General features: G+C 39.3%; 1 protein-coding gene across 12 annotated transcripts in view; it reads left to right on the top strand.

Moving 5' to 3' along the window:
* Positions 1-17,573, top strand: part of Ldb2 (LIM domain binding 2) — a 297,382-nt gene that overhangs the window by 220,451 nt on the left and 59,358 nt on the right. For all 12 annotated transcript variants that reach the window (XM_055624196.1, XM_055624194.1, XM_055624195.1 and 9 more), the window contains exon 3: positions 13,665-13,837. In XM_055624196.1, coding sequence (XP_055480171.1) covers positions 13,665-13,837 — 173 coding nt within the window. The remainder of the gene's footprint in view (positions 1-13,664; positions 13,838-17,573) is intronic.

The following is a 17,573-nucleotide window of genomic DNA, read 5'->3' as shown; positions in this document are numbered from 1 at the left end:
TTTGTTTTCTTGCCTTTATTCTTGTGGACCTTGGACAAGTTGGGAGACAAGTGAACAAAGTTAGTCCTGAGCTTGCCTGCAAGACAGAAATCAGACCATGTGCACCTGTGTGGCTCCCCAAAACTCCTGACAGAAGCAAGTTCACATATGAAAATTATATTGTTCTTGAAATTATATTGTTCTTCATCAACATGTGGGAGAAGAATTTTATACGATTCTTTTGTGATTATATGATCCTTATTGTGACGTATGTGTTTCAAGCTGCGTTTCTCTCTCCAGGAAGCATACGATGAGCCGTCCATGTGTAAAGCCTAGCATCCATACTGGTACTATTTACCTGCCCAGCACCACTCTGTCCTGGGAATGTGGTTTATTGCATCTACTAGAATGTGGTTGATTTACCAGGGACCACATCTTTAAAGAAAATCAACTGATTTTCTCCAGCAGCTATCAATGGCCAATAGCACCTCAGCTAGGAGTAGAGTTGTGTGCCTTCTCGCTCCCTCCATGCTGAGATGTTGTCCGGCTTGAGCTTACACGGGTCTTGTACACACTGCCACAATGGCTATGAGCTCATATGTTCAGTGTCCCCTTTGTGTCCAGAGAACACTGCTTTGCTGTAGTTCTCATAACCTCTGGCTCTTACAATCTTTTGTAAGTTTTAAAATGCATTCTTCTCTGAACTGCATAATGAAATCACATATATTCCCACTCTGGCCCACTCGGGGAACAATTGTCACATTGTTTAGTGTATTTATGTTGTATGTGCTACCCGCCTGTTTATCATTTTGTAGTAGTGTCAGTAATCAGACTGTTTCACTATCACAATGCTTGTGTAAAGGACCTGGGTGTAGTATTATAAGACTGTCCCAATGCATGGATGGTATCATATCCCAAGAAGGCCGATTGTAATGAGTTGCTTTTGAGAGATAGATCACATCCACACAATTTTTATCATGGAAATTGTTGTTATATCAATACTTGTTACTGTCTTTTGCGGTAGGTAATTTATAAATGAAGCTTAGGCACAGGTGTATGTGTGGATGGGAAAGACATATACTGAAATCAGTACTAGTGTCTGTGCTTTCAGACATTCATAGGTAACTTTCGAGGGCATTTGCCACAGATGAGGACTACGGATCCCTCTTAGCATCCTTATGAAGATGATATTCCCCTCTCCATTTAGTTGAGAAAAAAAGCATAGGCTTGATTTACTCTAGAATCATACAATCACTATAAAGTAAAGTTGAAGGTGACATGCAGGCAGGGTGGGTTCAAGCTCATTTTGCTTGACTGCAAGCCCACTCCAAGGAGGAGGTCAGGCCTAGTGAATCTTGGAGCAGACGTGTCTGGGAATCTCCGTGTGCCTTCATACTAGTCTTCAGAGCATCAGAGGCAGAGAGAGGAGCCTATCCTGGTTTAACTTCCCCATCCTCAATTCCCAATGTCTTTTGGGTATCTGCCACCCCTTATCTTTTCATCAGAAAGTCCTCTGTCTTCCCAAAGACTCATTGCACTGTCATTGAATGGAAACGGGGACTTTAAGTAAGGGATTAGACAGTGGTGGGAATTTGAGGTGTGTGTGCTGTTTAACCAGCAAGGGATATCAGTGAGGCTGCACCAGCAACAGCCAGTAGATACTCAGTCTGCCCACTGCATGCCCAGCACTACCTTTTCCTTGCCTGTATCCTTCATCTTCACTGAAAACATACACAGCAGCTGGCGCCTGAGCGGTTTTGTCAGCCAGTTGGATACAATCAGCCGTTATGTCCTGCTCCCGGAAAGCCTATGCAACATTTAATTCTGTCAGAATGGCCGTTCTTTTCCCTGTAGACACCATCTAAGGGTCAGAAGCACAGGCTGCTATGGACTGCTGTGGAATGCGAGCCTGACCTTCCTTTACTGCTTCTTATTTCCAAGGACTTTAGCTCCCTTGTAAAATGTCCCTGGAATGCTGACTTGGACTCTTAGCTAAGCAGTGTGCGTTCCATATGGAGCTTAGATGTCTGGGAATTGTATACATGAATATGAGACAGAAGCCCGTCCACCCTAAGAAGTCTTACATGGGAGGCATCTTTTCTTTTTGCAAAACTTGATGTCAGCTTTAGTCTTTCAAAATAGTTAGTCTCTAAATCATGGTGTTTTGTTTTTGTTTTTGTTTTTGTTTTTGTTTTTGTTTTTGTTTTGGACTTGAACACTGAGGTATGACAGTTCCAAATAGGAGCCCTAAAAACTCTAGTTTGGGTGCCGGAGAGATACCTGGCAGTTAAAAAGTCTCCCTGCTCTTGTAGAGGGCCAGAGTTCAAATCCCAGGACCCATGTGTGATGGCCCACAACCAGCTCCAGGAGTCTGACACCCTCTTCTGGTCTCCACAGGTACCTGCATACATGTGCACATAAAAGTAACATATTCCTGTGGGCACATATACATACATATAAATAAAAATATTAAAATAAAATATCTTTTAAAAAATTAAAAACAAGTACTTGTTGTGCTCACCGTCTTGGTTCCCCAGTTCTGAACTGAAAGCAGCCTGGCCTCTGCACAGGAAACCCATGTGTACACATAGCAGGTTTAAGATTGGCAGACTATGTACATAGACAGGCCAAGTCCACGTTCATTTGTCTGCCAAGCACCTCCTGGGTAGCTATTTACACGATAAAGGTGCTGCGATACTTAAATGTTTCAGAAATGTTTTCTGGGAACTACACTTGAAAGACAATAAAATTAATGATTACAGCTCAGCAGAATGTTCCAAAGTCTGTGCATCAAGACTGTGGGGGTGTAAGAGTAAATCTGTGTATTTAACACAACACCATGCTCTGTGCTGGTAATTTATGTATGTGCACTGTTAGTGCCCATGACTGCTCACTGTGGAGGTCGTTGCTAGCCCTGCAAGCAGATGAAGAAACTGGAGTTGAAAGGGTGAAAAGACTGTCTGTTCAAGGTCACAGCATGACTAAGGAGCACAGCCAGGGAGTGCAGACCATCAATGAACAGCTTGTATAAGTTTACAGTTGCTCAAGAGCACAAAAGAGAACTTAGAAAATAAGAAGGAAAAGAGGCACTGTTAAGCCAGAGGGTACAGAGAGACATAAGGATGCCTAACAGTTCGGATCGAAAGGGAGAGAGATTTTTTTGAAGACCTCTAATGTGCCAACAATGCTGAGGAAGATGAAGCTGAGGGAGGGTCCCGGGCTCCAGCTAGTTTAGTTATGAATTAGATAAACAACTCTTTTGACACCAGACCCCTAGGACAAGTGTTATGTGCAAGAGGACTTCCTCTTAGTCACCACCTAGCACCTTTGAAGGAATGTGTGATATGATAACCAACACTCCAGAGGACAGACTATTACCTGCCTGCCTTCCCTCAGCAAAAAAAAAAAAAAAAACCAAATCTCCCCATCCCCACTCTTGGAATTCCTGAAGCCCATTGCTTCCTGGCCTGGATTATGTCGAAATTCACAAACACACATCTGCTTTTCTGTCAGCCGGATGAAATGTGCTGATATTAAAATGTAAAATGGAATAACGCCGGTTGTCTCTGCCGGGCTGAGTTTGGGACAGCCCAGTAAAACATGCTGAACTGATTTCATGAGAATTCCTGAAGTTTAGCAGCATTGGGAAAAAATGTTTTGTTTTAAACTTCTCAAGTCTGCAGCATTGTTTTCCCTTCAGCAAGGAATGAAATGCTGGAGATCGTGGGAAGCGGCTGATGGAGATGGTCCATCATCTACAGTGGTAACCTAGTAAGCTCATGCCTGTGATTGCCTACTATCATCACTGACACGTGATCACTGACATGGTGACAGGCACACCTTTTGACCTAAATGGCAAAGGTTTTAAATTTTGACAATGGTAAGCGGGAATGAATTGGTAACAACACTTCAAAGGGCAACTCTGGCTTTCTAGTAAAATAAAAACATATATTTCCAGCCAAGGACCACTCATGAGGATGGCCTGGAACCCCTGCACAGAGATACCTTATGGCAGTTCAGTGTCCAAGTGGGCTCCATAGTAATGGGAACAGGGACTGTCTGACAGGAACTGATTGGCCTGCTCTTTGATCACCTCCCCCCTGAGGGGGAACAGCCTTACCAGGCCACAGAAGAAGACAATGCAGCCACTCCTGATGAGACCTGATAGACTAGGATCAGAGGGAAGGAGAGGAGGACCTCCCTTATCAGTGAACTGGGAGAGGGACATGGGTGGAGAAGGGGGAGGGAAGGGTTGAGAGGAAAGGAGGGAGGGAGGTACAGGGGGATACAAAGTGAATAAACTGTAATTAATAAAAATAAATAAATAAATAAAACTCTAAAAACAAACAAACAAACCCATGTATTTCCCTTCTTACTGTTTACATTGATGAAAATCAAATTGGAAAGTATTTTCTATGTCCTTCAACAGGCAAGCTCTAACTAATAAGTAAGACAGCCATACTCTGGTGGTGTTTAAAAATCTATGAGATGGCTTAAGAGGCAAAGCGCTTTTCTTGAATGTCAGACAACCTGAGTTGCATCCCGAGAACGTAAGTGAAAAACCAGATGTGATGGTGTGCATTAGTAATTTTAGTACTCCAAAAGAGAGAATATGGGAGGTGGAGGCAGGAAAATTTCGCAAAACTTTGTGAGTCAGCTAGCCTGGAATATCATGTTGACAATTAGAGTTAACCACCACACACACACACACACACACACACACATACATGTAATTAGAGGTCATGTGTCGCTATAATTTAAATATCTAGAAGGCTATGTGACATATTAATATCAAAGATGATTAATGTCAAAGATGAAGGTACTGATGGATATTGGTGCTGAAGATATTGTTGGCTCTAGAGTGGTCAGGGAACTTGAGACTTAGTGGTGACTGTATCAGTATTAAATGTTTAAACAAACAATCCCTGCTATTTCAGTGGCTAAACACTTGCACGGTTTTACTTTTTTGGCAATCAAGTTGCTGCCTTTTAAAATGAAGGTGTCAGATGTAGGGTTGGTAAAGATCTTTACCCAGTCTGTAGACTGTTGTTTTGTTCTGATGACAGTTTCCTTTGCTGTACAAAAGCTTTTAAGTTTCACAAGGTCCCATTTATTAATTGTTGATCTTAGAGCTTGTGCTATTGGTGTTCTGTTCAGGAAGTTGTCTTCTGTGCCAATGAGGTCAAAGCTCTGTCCCAATTTTTCTTCTAATAAATTTAGTTTATCTGGTTTTATATTGAGGTCTTTGATCCACTTGGATTTTAACTTTGTACAGGGTGATAAATATGGTCTATTTTCATTTTTCTTTTCATTTTTTTACATGTAGACATCCAGTTAGACCAGCATCATTTGTATGGTTTGGGCTTCTTAGTCAGCTTTGTTAAATGGACTCTATCAAGAAAATTGTCTATTTCATTTACTTTTTTAAATTTAGTTACATATAGGATTTTGAAGTAGAATCTAATGATTCCTTGGATTTCCTCAGTGTCTGTTGTTATGTCCCCCTTTTCATTCCTGATTTTGTTGATTTGGACAGTGTCCCTCTGCCTTTACTTATTTTAACTAAGGGGTTGTCTATCTTGTTGATTTTCTCAAAGAACCAGCTCTTGGTTTCATTGATTCTTTGAATTGTTCTTTTTGTTTCTAATGTATTGATGTCAGCCCTGAGTTTGATTAGTTCCAGCCATCTACTCCTCTTGAGTCTGTCTGCTTCTTCTTTTTTTTTTCCCTAGTGCCCTTAGGTGTGCCATTAAGTTGTTTGTATGAGCTGTCTCGAATTTCTTCAGAAAGACACTTAGTGCTATGAACTTTACTCTTAGCACTTCTTTCATTTTGTCCCATAAGTTAGGGTGAGTTGTACCTTCGTTTTCATTAAGATCTAGGAAGTCTTTAATTTCTTTCTTTCTTTCCTCCCTGACCCAGGTGTCATTAAGTAGAGTTGTTCAGTTTCCATGTGTGTGTATGCTTTTTATTATTTCTGTTATTGTTGAGGTCTAGTTTTAGACCATGATTGTCTGATATGATACAATAAATTATTTCAGTCTTCTTGTATCTGTTGAGGTTTGCTTTGTGGCGGACTATATGGTCAATATTGGAGAAGGTTCTATGAGGTGTGTTCGTAGTAGCTATATTCATCATAGCCAGAACCTGGAAACAACCTAGATGTCCCTCAATGGAGGAATGGATACAGAAATTGTGATACATTTACACAATGGAATACTACTTAGCAATTAAAAACAAGGAAATCATGAAATTTGCAGGCAAATGGCGGAAACTAGAAAAGATCATCCTGAGTGAGGTAACCCAGAAGCACAAAAACACATATAATATATGCTCAGTTATGTGTGGATATTAGTTGTATAACATAGGATAAACACACTAAAATCTGTAGTCCTAAATAAGCTAAACAACAAGGAGGACCATAGGGAAGATGCCTAATCCTCATTCAGAAGGGCAAATGGGATAGACATTGGAAGTAGGAGAAAACAAGGAAAAGGACATGAGCCTTCCACAGAGGACCTCTGAAAGACTCTACCCACCATGGTATCAAAGTAGATCCTGAGACTCATAGCCAAACTTTGGGCATAGTGCAGAAATTCTTATGGAAAAAGAGAAAGATAGAAACACTTGTAGAGGACAGGAACTCCACAAGGAGAACAATAGACCCAAAATACGTGGGCCAAGGGGCCCTGCAAAGATCAATACTCCAACTAAGGATCATCCATGAAGAGGACCTAGGTCCCCTGTTCAAAGCAAGGGGTTCAAAAACCCCATAGGCTGCTCAGTCTCCATGTGGGTTCCCTAGTAAGGGATACAGGGGTTGTCTCTGACATGAACTCAGTGGCAGGCTCTTTGATCACCTCCCTTTGTGGGGTGCAGCCTTTCCAGGCCACTGAGGAAGATGATGAAGCCAGCCTTCATGAGACCTGATAAGTTAGGGTCAGATAGAAGGGGAAGAGGTCCTCCCCTATCAGGGGATTAGGAAAAGGACATAAGGTGAGAAGAGGGAGGGTAGGTGGGACTGGGAGGAGATGAGGGACAGGATTGCAGAAAGGATACAAAGTGAAGAAATTGTAATAAATAAATATATAAATAAAATTAAATTAAAAAGGAAAAGATAATTAATCTCCAAATTAAAAAAAAGAAAAAGATGATTGATGATTGCTTCATGGTTTGAAGAGTCACACTCTCCTTCAAAGATTTTATATATATATATGAAGGTGTCAGATATAATCATGGACAACCTAATGACATTTATTAAATAATTGTTAGTATTTTATATTTTATTTTTTCCACTTATATTAAATGCCATTCATTAGCATTAATCAAAAGGTAATCAGTATCACTGTGAGTGCAGATCATTCCTACTCCAATGAGGGAAATACATTAAACTTATTTTAATATGGATTGAGCTATAGTTATGTTTAAGTTATAGAAATCTTAGGAAAGGTTTCTGGGCATCACTGGAAATAACTGTATCTCATTTCTGGTTTTCATGCTATAATTTAGTTCCCGTTTCAAATTCTCATGTGGAATTCTATTTTCACTAGTACATGCTGAAAGACAAATAAATTCGCATATTAATTTGTGTAACAATTTCTTCCCCTATGCATGCATGTGCATATGAAGAAATGGTAAAATGTATGCTAAGATTATGAATGCTGTTCAACACTTGAAAATACATTAGTAACTTTCTAAAAGAAACGAGTAATATCGAAAAGATTTTTTGATCAAATTAAATATAGATCACGATTCAAAAACAAAACATAATGACTATAAGGACTAGAGAATTTTTTTCTTCCACAAGTAATATCTCATGACAATGTATAGAACTCCACTAATCCTAGAGCCAATCCCTAAATAGAGCAAAGAGGCAGGGAACATGGCCACTCCCTCAACTTTTCAGCTTCTTCCTTGAAACCTCTCTTACAGTTGCTGCAGTAAGATGAGAAAGATGCCAATAATTTGGAAAGGAGAAATGGAGCAAAAAAATTAATAGCATCCAGATTAGTAACCGATGGGCCCTCAAATCAATTTTTTACATTGATTTTACATTGTACAACAGTTTCTGGATGAACTTAAAGAACTCCAAAGCAAATAAGTGGACTTCCAGAATTGTAGTTTGAAAAGGGGTCCTACCAAGTCTGAGGTACCTCTAGCAGCCTTTGAATGAGTTGATGGTTGCAAGAGAATGAATAATTCTCAGCATTCACTTTTCTAAAAAAAAATATTTGTATGCATTATTTCATTACAACCTCATAAGTATTTAATTTATTATCTTAATTTTGTACCTAGATTGCCAGTTTGAATATTTTCCCATGGGGTTATTTCTGCATGTAAATTTTCCTCATGTGAATTACCTATAAACATCATTAAGAATTGAGACATTTTTTGTAATATATAGAATACAATGAATAGATAAATAAAATAGAATTGAGGGGAATGGAGTATTCTACAAGGCAGGACTACTGCTTTTGGAAGAATGTATTAATATCTTTTGTGGCCACATTGAGTCTCTCCCTGTTACCATTGTGTTTGAGGGATGCTGTGCCTCTATGGGTCCATGCTCAGGGGTAGCAGAAGTCAATCTTGGGTGCAATCCCAGGACAACAATTTACCTTATCTTGCTTTCTGAGAGTGGATCTCTCACTAGAACTTGGCATTCACCAATATAGGCTGACTTCCTGCCCATCAAGCCCTCTAGGAATCTTCCTGTCTCTGCCTCCCAGTGCACGCTATGGCTTTTCATGTCTTTATGGTTGCCCTTCAAACATTTTACTAATGGGACTATTTCCCTAGCCCATAACATTTAGATTCTAAATGTGTCTGCTAATAATTCCAAGTAAACTCAGGGAATCCTGCTATGTACAAGTAACAGTGACAGAGCCCTTCCGCACACCTACTAATTTTCACATGGAGAACTTGTCTTCTCCATGTGAAGGCTGGGTGTAAGTGGTAATAAAAGGGGAAGCTTTACAAGGAACTTGAGTCCAGGTCTCAACATCTAAAACAGCTATGAATAGATTTTTAGCTATTCCCAGACTAAATATATTTACCTACAAAGTAGAATATTATTTGAACATTCTTTGTAAACATTCCAGGCCATGAATAATTTAATATGTGATTTTCTTTTTCTCTCTCATGAACATATACATAAATAATATATAGTATATTTCAATTACCTAACATAACAGGAAATCTTCCTGTGTTCCTAACTCTCTCTCTCTCCATTGATGCTTCCTAACTTGAGAGACTTTGATCCAAATGAATTGGGAAAGCAGAATGCTTTTTATTATCTGCTATAATCTTAACCTCACTCAAAGAATATTTAAAGCCTTTCCATGGGAATACTATGTAGATTAATGCATATCAATATTTAAATAATTTTAATTCCAGCAGCTAAAGCATAGACATAAAGGGTAAGTTTAGCATATGCAAGCTAAGTAGATTCAGAACTAGTGTGGCTGATGCGTTAGAAGAACGCCAAATCTCTCAAATATTCCCAGATCCTCAAAGTATTTTGTTAGATTGTGCAGTGTGGCTTCATGCTTTAATATGTCAAAAAAAATGTGCTAATCTCAGTGCTTCCACAGCGTAAAATTGCACCCCGAAACTGGGATTCCGAAGAAATTGGTGAACAATTCAAAATCACAAATCCAGCCTTAAGCTCGAATTATCATGCTGTGTTATGTACACTTAGATATTTGTTAACTCTCCTAATAGAAATTAATCTGAAAGCTCGGGTAGAGGTCTGTGTTCACGCTTTAAGTACCACCATGGTGCTCTGAACCTGCTTCAAGCTCAGAGAATGCTCACAGATGAAATGAATAGCTAGGCAGTGGGCTGAGGGGAAGCACATGGATTTGGCTCTGTGAACTGTCCCAGTAACTGCATGATTTAGTGATTTCTTTGTTCGTTTATTGAAGAGAGAGCCACACTCTGTAGCACAGCTTGCCTGCAAACTTATGGCACAGCCCTCACTTACCTCAGTGTTGGGATTATGAGCCTAAGCCAACACACCTAGTTCTACACATCATTTATATGTTACACTGTGTGTTTGCATGTATGGTGTGTTTGTGTGCATGCATTCAAGTGTGTGCGTGTGCGTGTGTGTGTATAATTGCCACTGTCTCCTTTACAGAATATATGTTCTTGTCCAGCATCTTCTCTATGGTAAGCATAATAACAGCCCTCTAATTATATATATATATATATATATATATATATATATATATATATATCCTAATTTACTGTACCTATGAATATTACTTCACATAACCAAAGCATCCTTCCTGATCCAATTAGTAAGAACTTTGGAATGGGGAGATTAATGTGAATTGTTTGTGGGGATCCAGTGAAATGATTAGGGACCAAACATGAAATATTGAAGCCAGAAAAAAAAAGAAAGAAAGAAAGAAAAAGAAAAAGCCCCCCACCTGCTGCTGCTGGGTTTATGGATGAGGAAATAACCATAAACAAAGAATGTAGGCAGCCTGTAGATTCTGAGGAAAACAAAACAAGAAAACAACTTCCCCAGAGCCTCCTGAAGGGAAGCCACAGCTGCTGACATTGTTTCATTTGCTGAGCAAGACCTGTGTTTGACCATTGGAACTCTAAGATGATAATATGTTTGCGAGGTTTTAAGCCACTGCATTTGTGGTGATTTGTTACAGCGGCAGTGGGAAACTAATACAGCCCCTGACATCCCTTTTAATCTCCTGCAGCTTTGCACCGTATGTGCGCAAGACTCTGTTAGCTCTTGTCGTTGATTCTCTCCATCAGTTCTCTTCATTCCATGTCCTGTTTACTACCATCTCCATGTTGGAACAGGAAGCAATTAACCAAGCTTTCTCTATTTGCAAACCATTGAAACTTAACATAAACCATCTTGAGAAGGAAAAAAAAAAGGGTGAGGAGGAGGAAAAAGAAGGGAAAGGAAAGGACATGAAAGAAGAAGAGGAGGGAGAAGACCAGGAGTGTACACATAAACCTTCAGGGGTGACACTGGGCTCATTCCAGCCTAGATAAGGGCTCAAATCAGTCCTGACACAATGCGGCCTTGCTTTCTCTTTGTGGGCAGGCTTCTATATGCCCATGATTTACAAGTTTTTAGTGAGAAAACTACCCATTTGCTTCAGGAAAGGACTCTGAAATGCAGCTATTTCTTTTCGCTTATCATTCTGCAAGGAAATAGATTTCAGGGAGAATCTCGTTTGTTTCCTGTGACAACGTCTTGAGTTATTACTGAGATGGTCTCACACCTGCTGTGTGGTGACTAGAGGACTGTCTTCTTCAGTTGACTTTCTCTACATTTCCTGGCTGGACCTCTCACTGTAGGATGATCTACTGGCCATAGTTCCCAAGCATTAGCATAGAACCCTCTAGTTCTTCCTAAGGTGCCACTTAAACCGATGCTTGGCAGCTGTGCCACGTTCTTTTAACTGGAGCAGATCACAGGAAGCAGAGTAACCTGTAAAGGGAAGACAATGCACAACAGGCATGGTTCACTGGGGCCACCCAAGTGGCGGCATTCTTTCCCGCCCCCGTGAATAAAGGGGCTATGTGCCTAACTGTCCAAAGCAGAACTAGGGCGCATAATAGGGCGGTCTCACAAAAGAACGGGGCCTGAAAGCATAGGTCAGTCACCAGACCTTCCCCAAGGCCTTATAAAGTGTTCAGCACAGGGGACCGTGTTCCATTCTAAGTAAATTTCCTATATGGCTTGGCTTTGCGGGGGATTGAGGAAGTCATTACAAATTTAGGGTTAAAGTTAAGGAAATGCAAATTTTTCCCATTTTTTTTCTTAGACTGCGAATAAAAATATGTTAATATATAGCAAAGTGTTATATAGAGCAATTAAACTATATGTGATTTATAGAGAATAAACTACAATGCAATGAATCCAGGGGCAATTATTTGCCATAACCTTTTTAATGTGACAGTTCCTTGGATATTATAGTGAAATATTTCACCCTTCAACTTCATTTTTATGGTGTGTATTTATTCTTAATAGTACAGATTCCAAATTGTCAAAATACTTGAGCTGATTTATGGTAATTAGCCTTAACTTAGAACATTTGAAGTACATTCAATTAATTTTATCTGTCTGGCGAAGTACAGTAAGGTCTTCAGCTCTATAAAGTTTTCTTTGTAATATTAGCTATGCAATTGTTGGGGGATGTGCTGGACTCAAATTACTCTCATTGAATTTTATATTCAGAAAAGGAACATGCAAGATTTGGGATTAGGCATCATTTAGGAAATGTATATGTAAGGATTATTTGGGAGAGCATCACCAAAGATCCTGGACTACGGATCACAGAGTGTTGATTGACCCCTACCTGCAGCAAACAGGAAGCAATAACAACTGCATAAATTATTCAAAGGCTCTTTATCTGGATGTCGATTCTTAAGGATCACATCACAGAACAGTTGGGCAGAAGATTCTCTGTATACTTATTTTCCCAAGTGTGTGTACAAAAGAGCTATAGATCCATATGGAATGAATTAACAGTGATGCTTTTAAAATGAAATTAAAGATTCTGAACTTTCAGGAAATGATGTGTGATCTTTTCTAGCTAAAGATTTCATTAGTAGTTTATACTATATTTTACTTTTGTCTTTGGGGGTATTATATCAGTGGTTGTGAGGGATTTACTTGAAAAAAAAAAAAGCCTTGGATTGCTTGGAGTGATTTTAGGACTTTGCCTTAACATCTGCACATAAGCAAAATTCCTAATATTATGAGTTGAGATTTCTGCTGTAGCAAGATTTCAAATCACTGCTGCAATGAGGGCTGGTCTTGAGTTGGGAAGCATCATGTATCAGAAAACCCAGAGCAAGCTTGAATGGAATGGAGGAGACCAGTTTAGACCAAGCAGGGGGTATCAGATTCTCTTAAACTGGGCACTTTAGGGCAGTGATAAGTTTTATCCAGCTCAAAAGCAGATAGAAAAATCTGCATGGTCATGATGTCTGGATAGAATGAGCTTACTTCTCAAAGGTCCCATTCTTCAGAGTGGTTTGAGACACAGAAAAGGCAAGTTTATTGATGTTTGCCTTTGTGAGGCTGAAGACCATTTATAAGTCCTGTGACTTGGAAATCTTCATACTAAAGTTTTTCATACTCACCTTTTTAGGTCTTAGTTATTTCCTGTTTTGTTTTGTTTTGTTTTGTTTTGTTTTGTTTTGTTTTGTTTTGTTTTCCTGAAGACCCAAAGAGAAACTGCCAATGTATTTCATAAACTAAAAGGCATCATGGTATTAAAACTTATACTTCTACTTATTAAAACAAAACACATCATTGGGTAATTAAGATGCAGATAGCACATTGGACAAGCCACGCAGATCGGCTGGCTGGTGTTTCTCATAAAATATGTTCCCTCAGAAGTATATGTGAGGCTCCAAAGTATGTGTACTGCCTCCATTATTTTCCAACTATCAATCCTTGTTTTATGGATTTCAGTAGACATAAACCTTGACGAGATGGTGGTCCCATTTTTCCCAAATAGTTAGGGATTATAGTTTATTACTTACAACCCAGATGGATCATAGCTGTTTAGAAAGAGAAATGGCCTCCTGGCATGGTTTCTAGAGACGACTGGACCCAGCTGGCCACTGCGTGGGTTTGTGGTATTGGTTGGATATGTGTGTTCATGACTTGCTTCTCTGTGTTTCCTTCACAGCTATCGGCAGGACCCTCATCCCCCGTTATTTTAGCACCGTGTTTGAGGGAGGGGTGACCGACCTGTATTATATCCTCAAACATTCGAAGGAGTCGTACCACAACTCATCCATCACAGTAGACTGCGACCAGTGTGCCATGGTCACACAACATGGGAAGCCCATGTTCACCAAGGTATGAACCAGGCTGCATATACCTAAGAGAAAAAGAGATCAGGGGCTTCTTCACTTCAGCAGCTAGAATGAAGTTCTGTGTCTAATGCAAATAAGTCTTTGGGTGCTGAAATAATACTTTTCTACTATACAGTCAGTATTTGTACATGGTTATTTTTTAAATTTTAATATTTATTAATTACAATTTATTCACTTTGTAACCCCCAGTAGCTCCCTCCCTATCCTCCTAACCGTACCCTCCACCATGTTCCTCCTTCAGTCCACTGATAGGGGAGGTCTTCCTCCCCTTCCTTCTGATCCTAGTCTATCAGGTCTCATTGAGACTGGCTGTATTGTCTGCCTCTGTGGCCTGGTAAGGATGCTCCCCCATCAGCAGGAGGTGATCAAAGAGCAGGCCAATCAGTTCCTGTCAGAGACAGTCCCTGTTCCCCTTACTATGGAACCCACTTGGACACTGTGCTGCCATGGGCTACATCCTGTGCAGGGGTTCTAGGTTATCTCCATGAATGGTCCTTGGTTGGAGTATCAGTCCCAGAAAAGACCCCTGTGCCCAGATTTTTTGGTTCTGTGAGCATGTTTTATTTTGAAAAATGTTAAGAAATTTCAGGTATGAACAAACAAGGGAGACAGTTTATAAATTACACCTTAATTATTATCTAGAAGGCATCTGAAGATGAAAAGGGGTAAACGGGGCTAGGAATTCCAGAGAGTAAAGATTACGACCTCGTTGTGTCAGAGATTCTAGGACTGCAGTATGTCAACCAAGCAGCTCAGGGATGGGCACAGCAGAGATAGAAGCTGGCTCTAAAGCTAATATGCAAAGAAGAGAGGGGGGTCCAGACAACACAGGATTTGAGTTCAAGTTCACAACCTTTGAAGGATATGAAATGTAAAACAGAAGAGACAGACACACAACATCATTTTCTACATATTCTGCACCTGTTACCTCTGTCCTGCACAGAAAACCAGCATGTGGAATATCTGCCCTTGCTGGGGACCACTTGGTAGTGTGAGCACGTGATCCCTGTATGTCCTCTTCCACGTAGGGAAAACGAAAATAAGCAAATACTCACAGAATCTAGCAAATGGAGCTTACTGTTTATTTATTTTTGATGTTCTGAGGATCAAACTCAGGACCTTGCATAATGATAAATGCATGCTCTACCACCAAGCTGTCACTTCAGCCTCACAGAAGTTTGTTGAATGAATACTTGCTCATTTGATAGTAACTAAAATTCAGCATGAATCCTTTTTGTTCTGTTAATGATAGCAGCTATCCTTTTAGAATGAAACACGGATGGCAACCTCTTCAAGTTGAAGGGTGTTGGATTATCAGAGTTAATTATCAAAATTCAAACTATAAAAATGGAGATGTGATGCTTGTGCAATTTTGCTTTAAGAATAATAATTCAGTGTTTCATGTTAGTATCATAGACCACATTAGTGTAGTTCAATATTTCTCTGTGCCCATGACAGTGTATGAAACCAAAAGAACAAGACATGGATATGCAGGGCAAAGGGCAGCCATCTATTGCCATTGACTCCGTGCCATCTTGATTTTGACAATAGCCATTTTTAATGTGGCAAGGGCTGGGGTTTTCTCTGCCTCATAGTTAAACGAAGTGGAAAGGAAGCCTTCAAAGAGAGGTTTGGTTATGAAAGAAGATGGCCATTGGGATGAAGGTTTAATTTGCTGGTTATTTATTTCATTCTGAAGATATAGTGCATTTTCATAATCATGCAGACAAGATGCACACACGCAACATTCTCTTCTATGGTTACAAAGTCTCATTAGTGCAAAAAGCGCCCCCCCCCGCTCAAATCATTTTAGGTGATTCAAATATAACGTATCATCTTCTTATGCTTCAAGAGAAATAAAACATGATAATTAAATAAAACCTTTCCATCATTCAGAAACTATGTTCAATGTCTGAGGCCACTGAAAAAATTTACAAAGAATTTTATGGCAGCCTTTTTATATATTTACTCAATTTTCTTTCTTTCTCAGGTGAGGTCAAAACTCACAAATGGACACAGCCAGTTGTTCTGAAGGTGTAGCATGGACTATTTCAGACTTGTGTTTGACCAAACCCAACCCCACTCTTCTCAAAGTGCTATTTTCATTCTAGTTAAGACACTGAGTTTTTTCTCCTGGCTGTATTACTTTCTCTGAAATGTTTCCACTGTGGTTCTTTATCCTCTGTCTCTGTCTCTGTCTCTGTCTCTGTCTCTGTCTCTGTCTCCCTCTCTTCAGAAAAAAAAAAAAGGCAATCACTAGAAAGACCTGAACACAGCTCCCTTAGCTCTGAAAGCATTCCTTATTTGGACCACCCATGGCATTCTGCTCCAGGGCAGGCAAGATTATTTGCCTATTCCTGTGATGAATATTTCAATACTCTGATGAAAAATATCTCTTTCTAGGACATGTAGTTTTATTATAGGGACTTAATACAGATGCTAATTATACACATTTATTTTTAGGAAATTTGATAGGATTCAAAGGAGTCATTTTTCTTCTCTCTCCTTCTCTTTCTATCTGTCCCTCCCTTCCTCTGTCCCTCCCTCCCTCCACCCTTGATGTTTGCTATACTAAGATTCTTTCTAATTTTCCTTTTGTTCTTATGTTAATTAAAAATAAGTTAGCTCTGGGTAATTAAACACTACAGCTATTTTAAACAAACAATGAGCCAGTGACTTCTTGGTACCACAAAGAAAGAGAATTGTGAAACCTGTGCTGACTTTTTGGTCTAAGTCCTAGCATTATTTATCACATTACATGGCTGCATCTTGCATTGTTCTAATTTAGACTATCACTAAACTGTTTCTCCCCAAATAGCATTTGACCCAATAGCTCTGAGTTGCTTTTATGAAAATTTGGTCAACTAGTGAATCAGAGATCAGCCAGAATCCTAATCAGCAGAGATATTAAATATCCCTCAGGGGTACAGTGAGTATCTTGTAATTTCCTGATACTAGGAACATTATAGATTAAGGATAAATATGTAATCAGAATTTTTAAATGCACATAATAAAGCCTTTATTTATGTTTTCAATTTCAAATCAAATAGAAAACAAGGCATAATAATCAGAAGAGCATGCCGGGAGCCTTTCAGAGTCAAAGACCCTTGAGTTATATTCAACACCGTGAACTTTGGAAGATTCTGAGAAAGGCACTCTAAATGTATATTCTTGGAATTTGAGAATTAAAACTATAGTTACAGCCACTACTGGATGCCTTCATCACCTCGGCAAACATGGCTTTATGGATTTTTTCTTCTTTATTTATTGTGAAATTATTTACTACTAAGACAAGTATAACCTGGACATTCATTAAATTTCCTCTAAGTGAGTGCTATCCACTTGGGTTTTTGACAATTACTTCCCCCCCATTTTTATTTTACCCTGTATATCACATTATAGTCTATAATTTCTCCTCTCCATGTTAAGGATTGTATCCCTCTAATATACATTTACATATGCGATATCTCTTGGTAAAATTCAAAAAGCTTTTTTTAAATATAAATTCTCTATTCCACTCGTGCCGTTGTTTATGCATAAAGATAGAAAATTAAACATTCCCACCTTTAAAAAATGTACATGTTTTCTTATAGAAGCTCCGTGAGAGCTGTTAAATCATATAACAGCATGGTCACTGTTACTTCATTAGTTAGAGACAGTGAAGGGTTAAAAAGCTACTGGGTAGTTTGAGAAATGTTCTTTTTTACTTTTCCTGTCCC

The sequence above is a fragment of the Psammomys obesus genome, unplaced genomic scaffold (genome assembly GCF_907164565.1).
Source record: "Psammomys obesus unplaced genomic scaffold, mPsaObe1.curated_primary_1811, whole genome shotgun sequence".
Lineage (NCBI taxonomy): Eukaryota > Metazoa > Chordata > Mammalia > Rodentia > Muridae > Psammomys > Psammomys obesus.
This window is presented reverse-complemented; position numbering and strand designations above follow the sequence as displayed.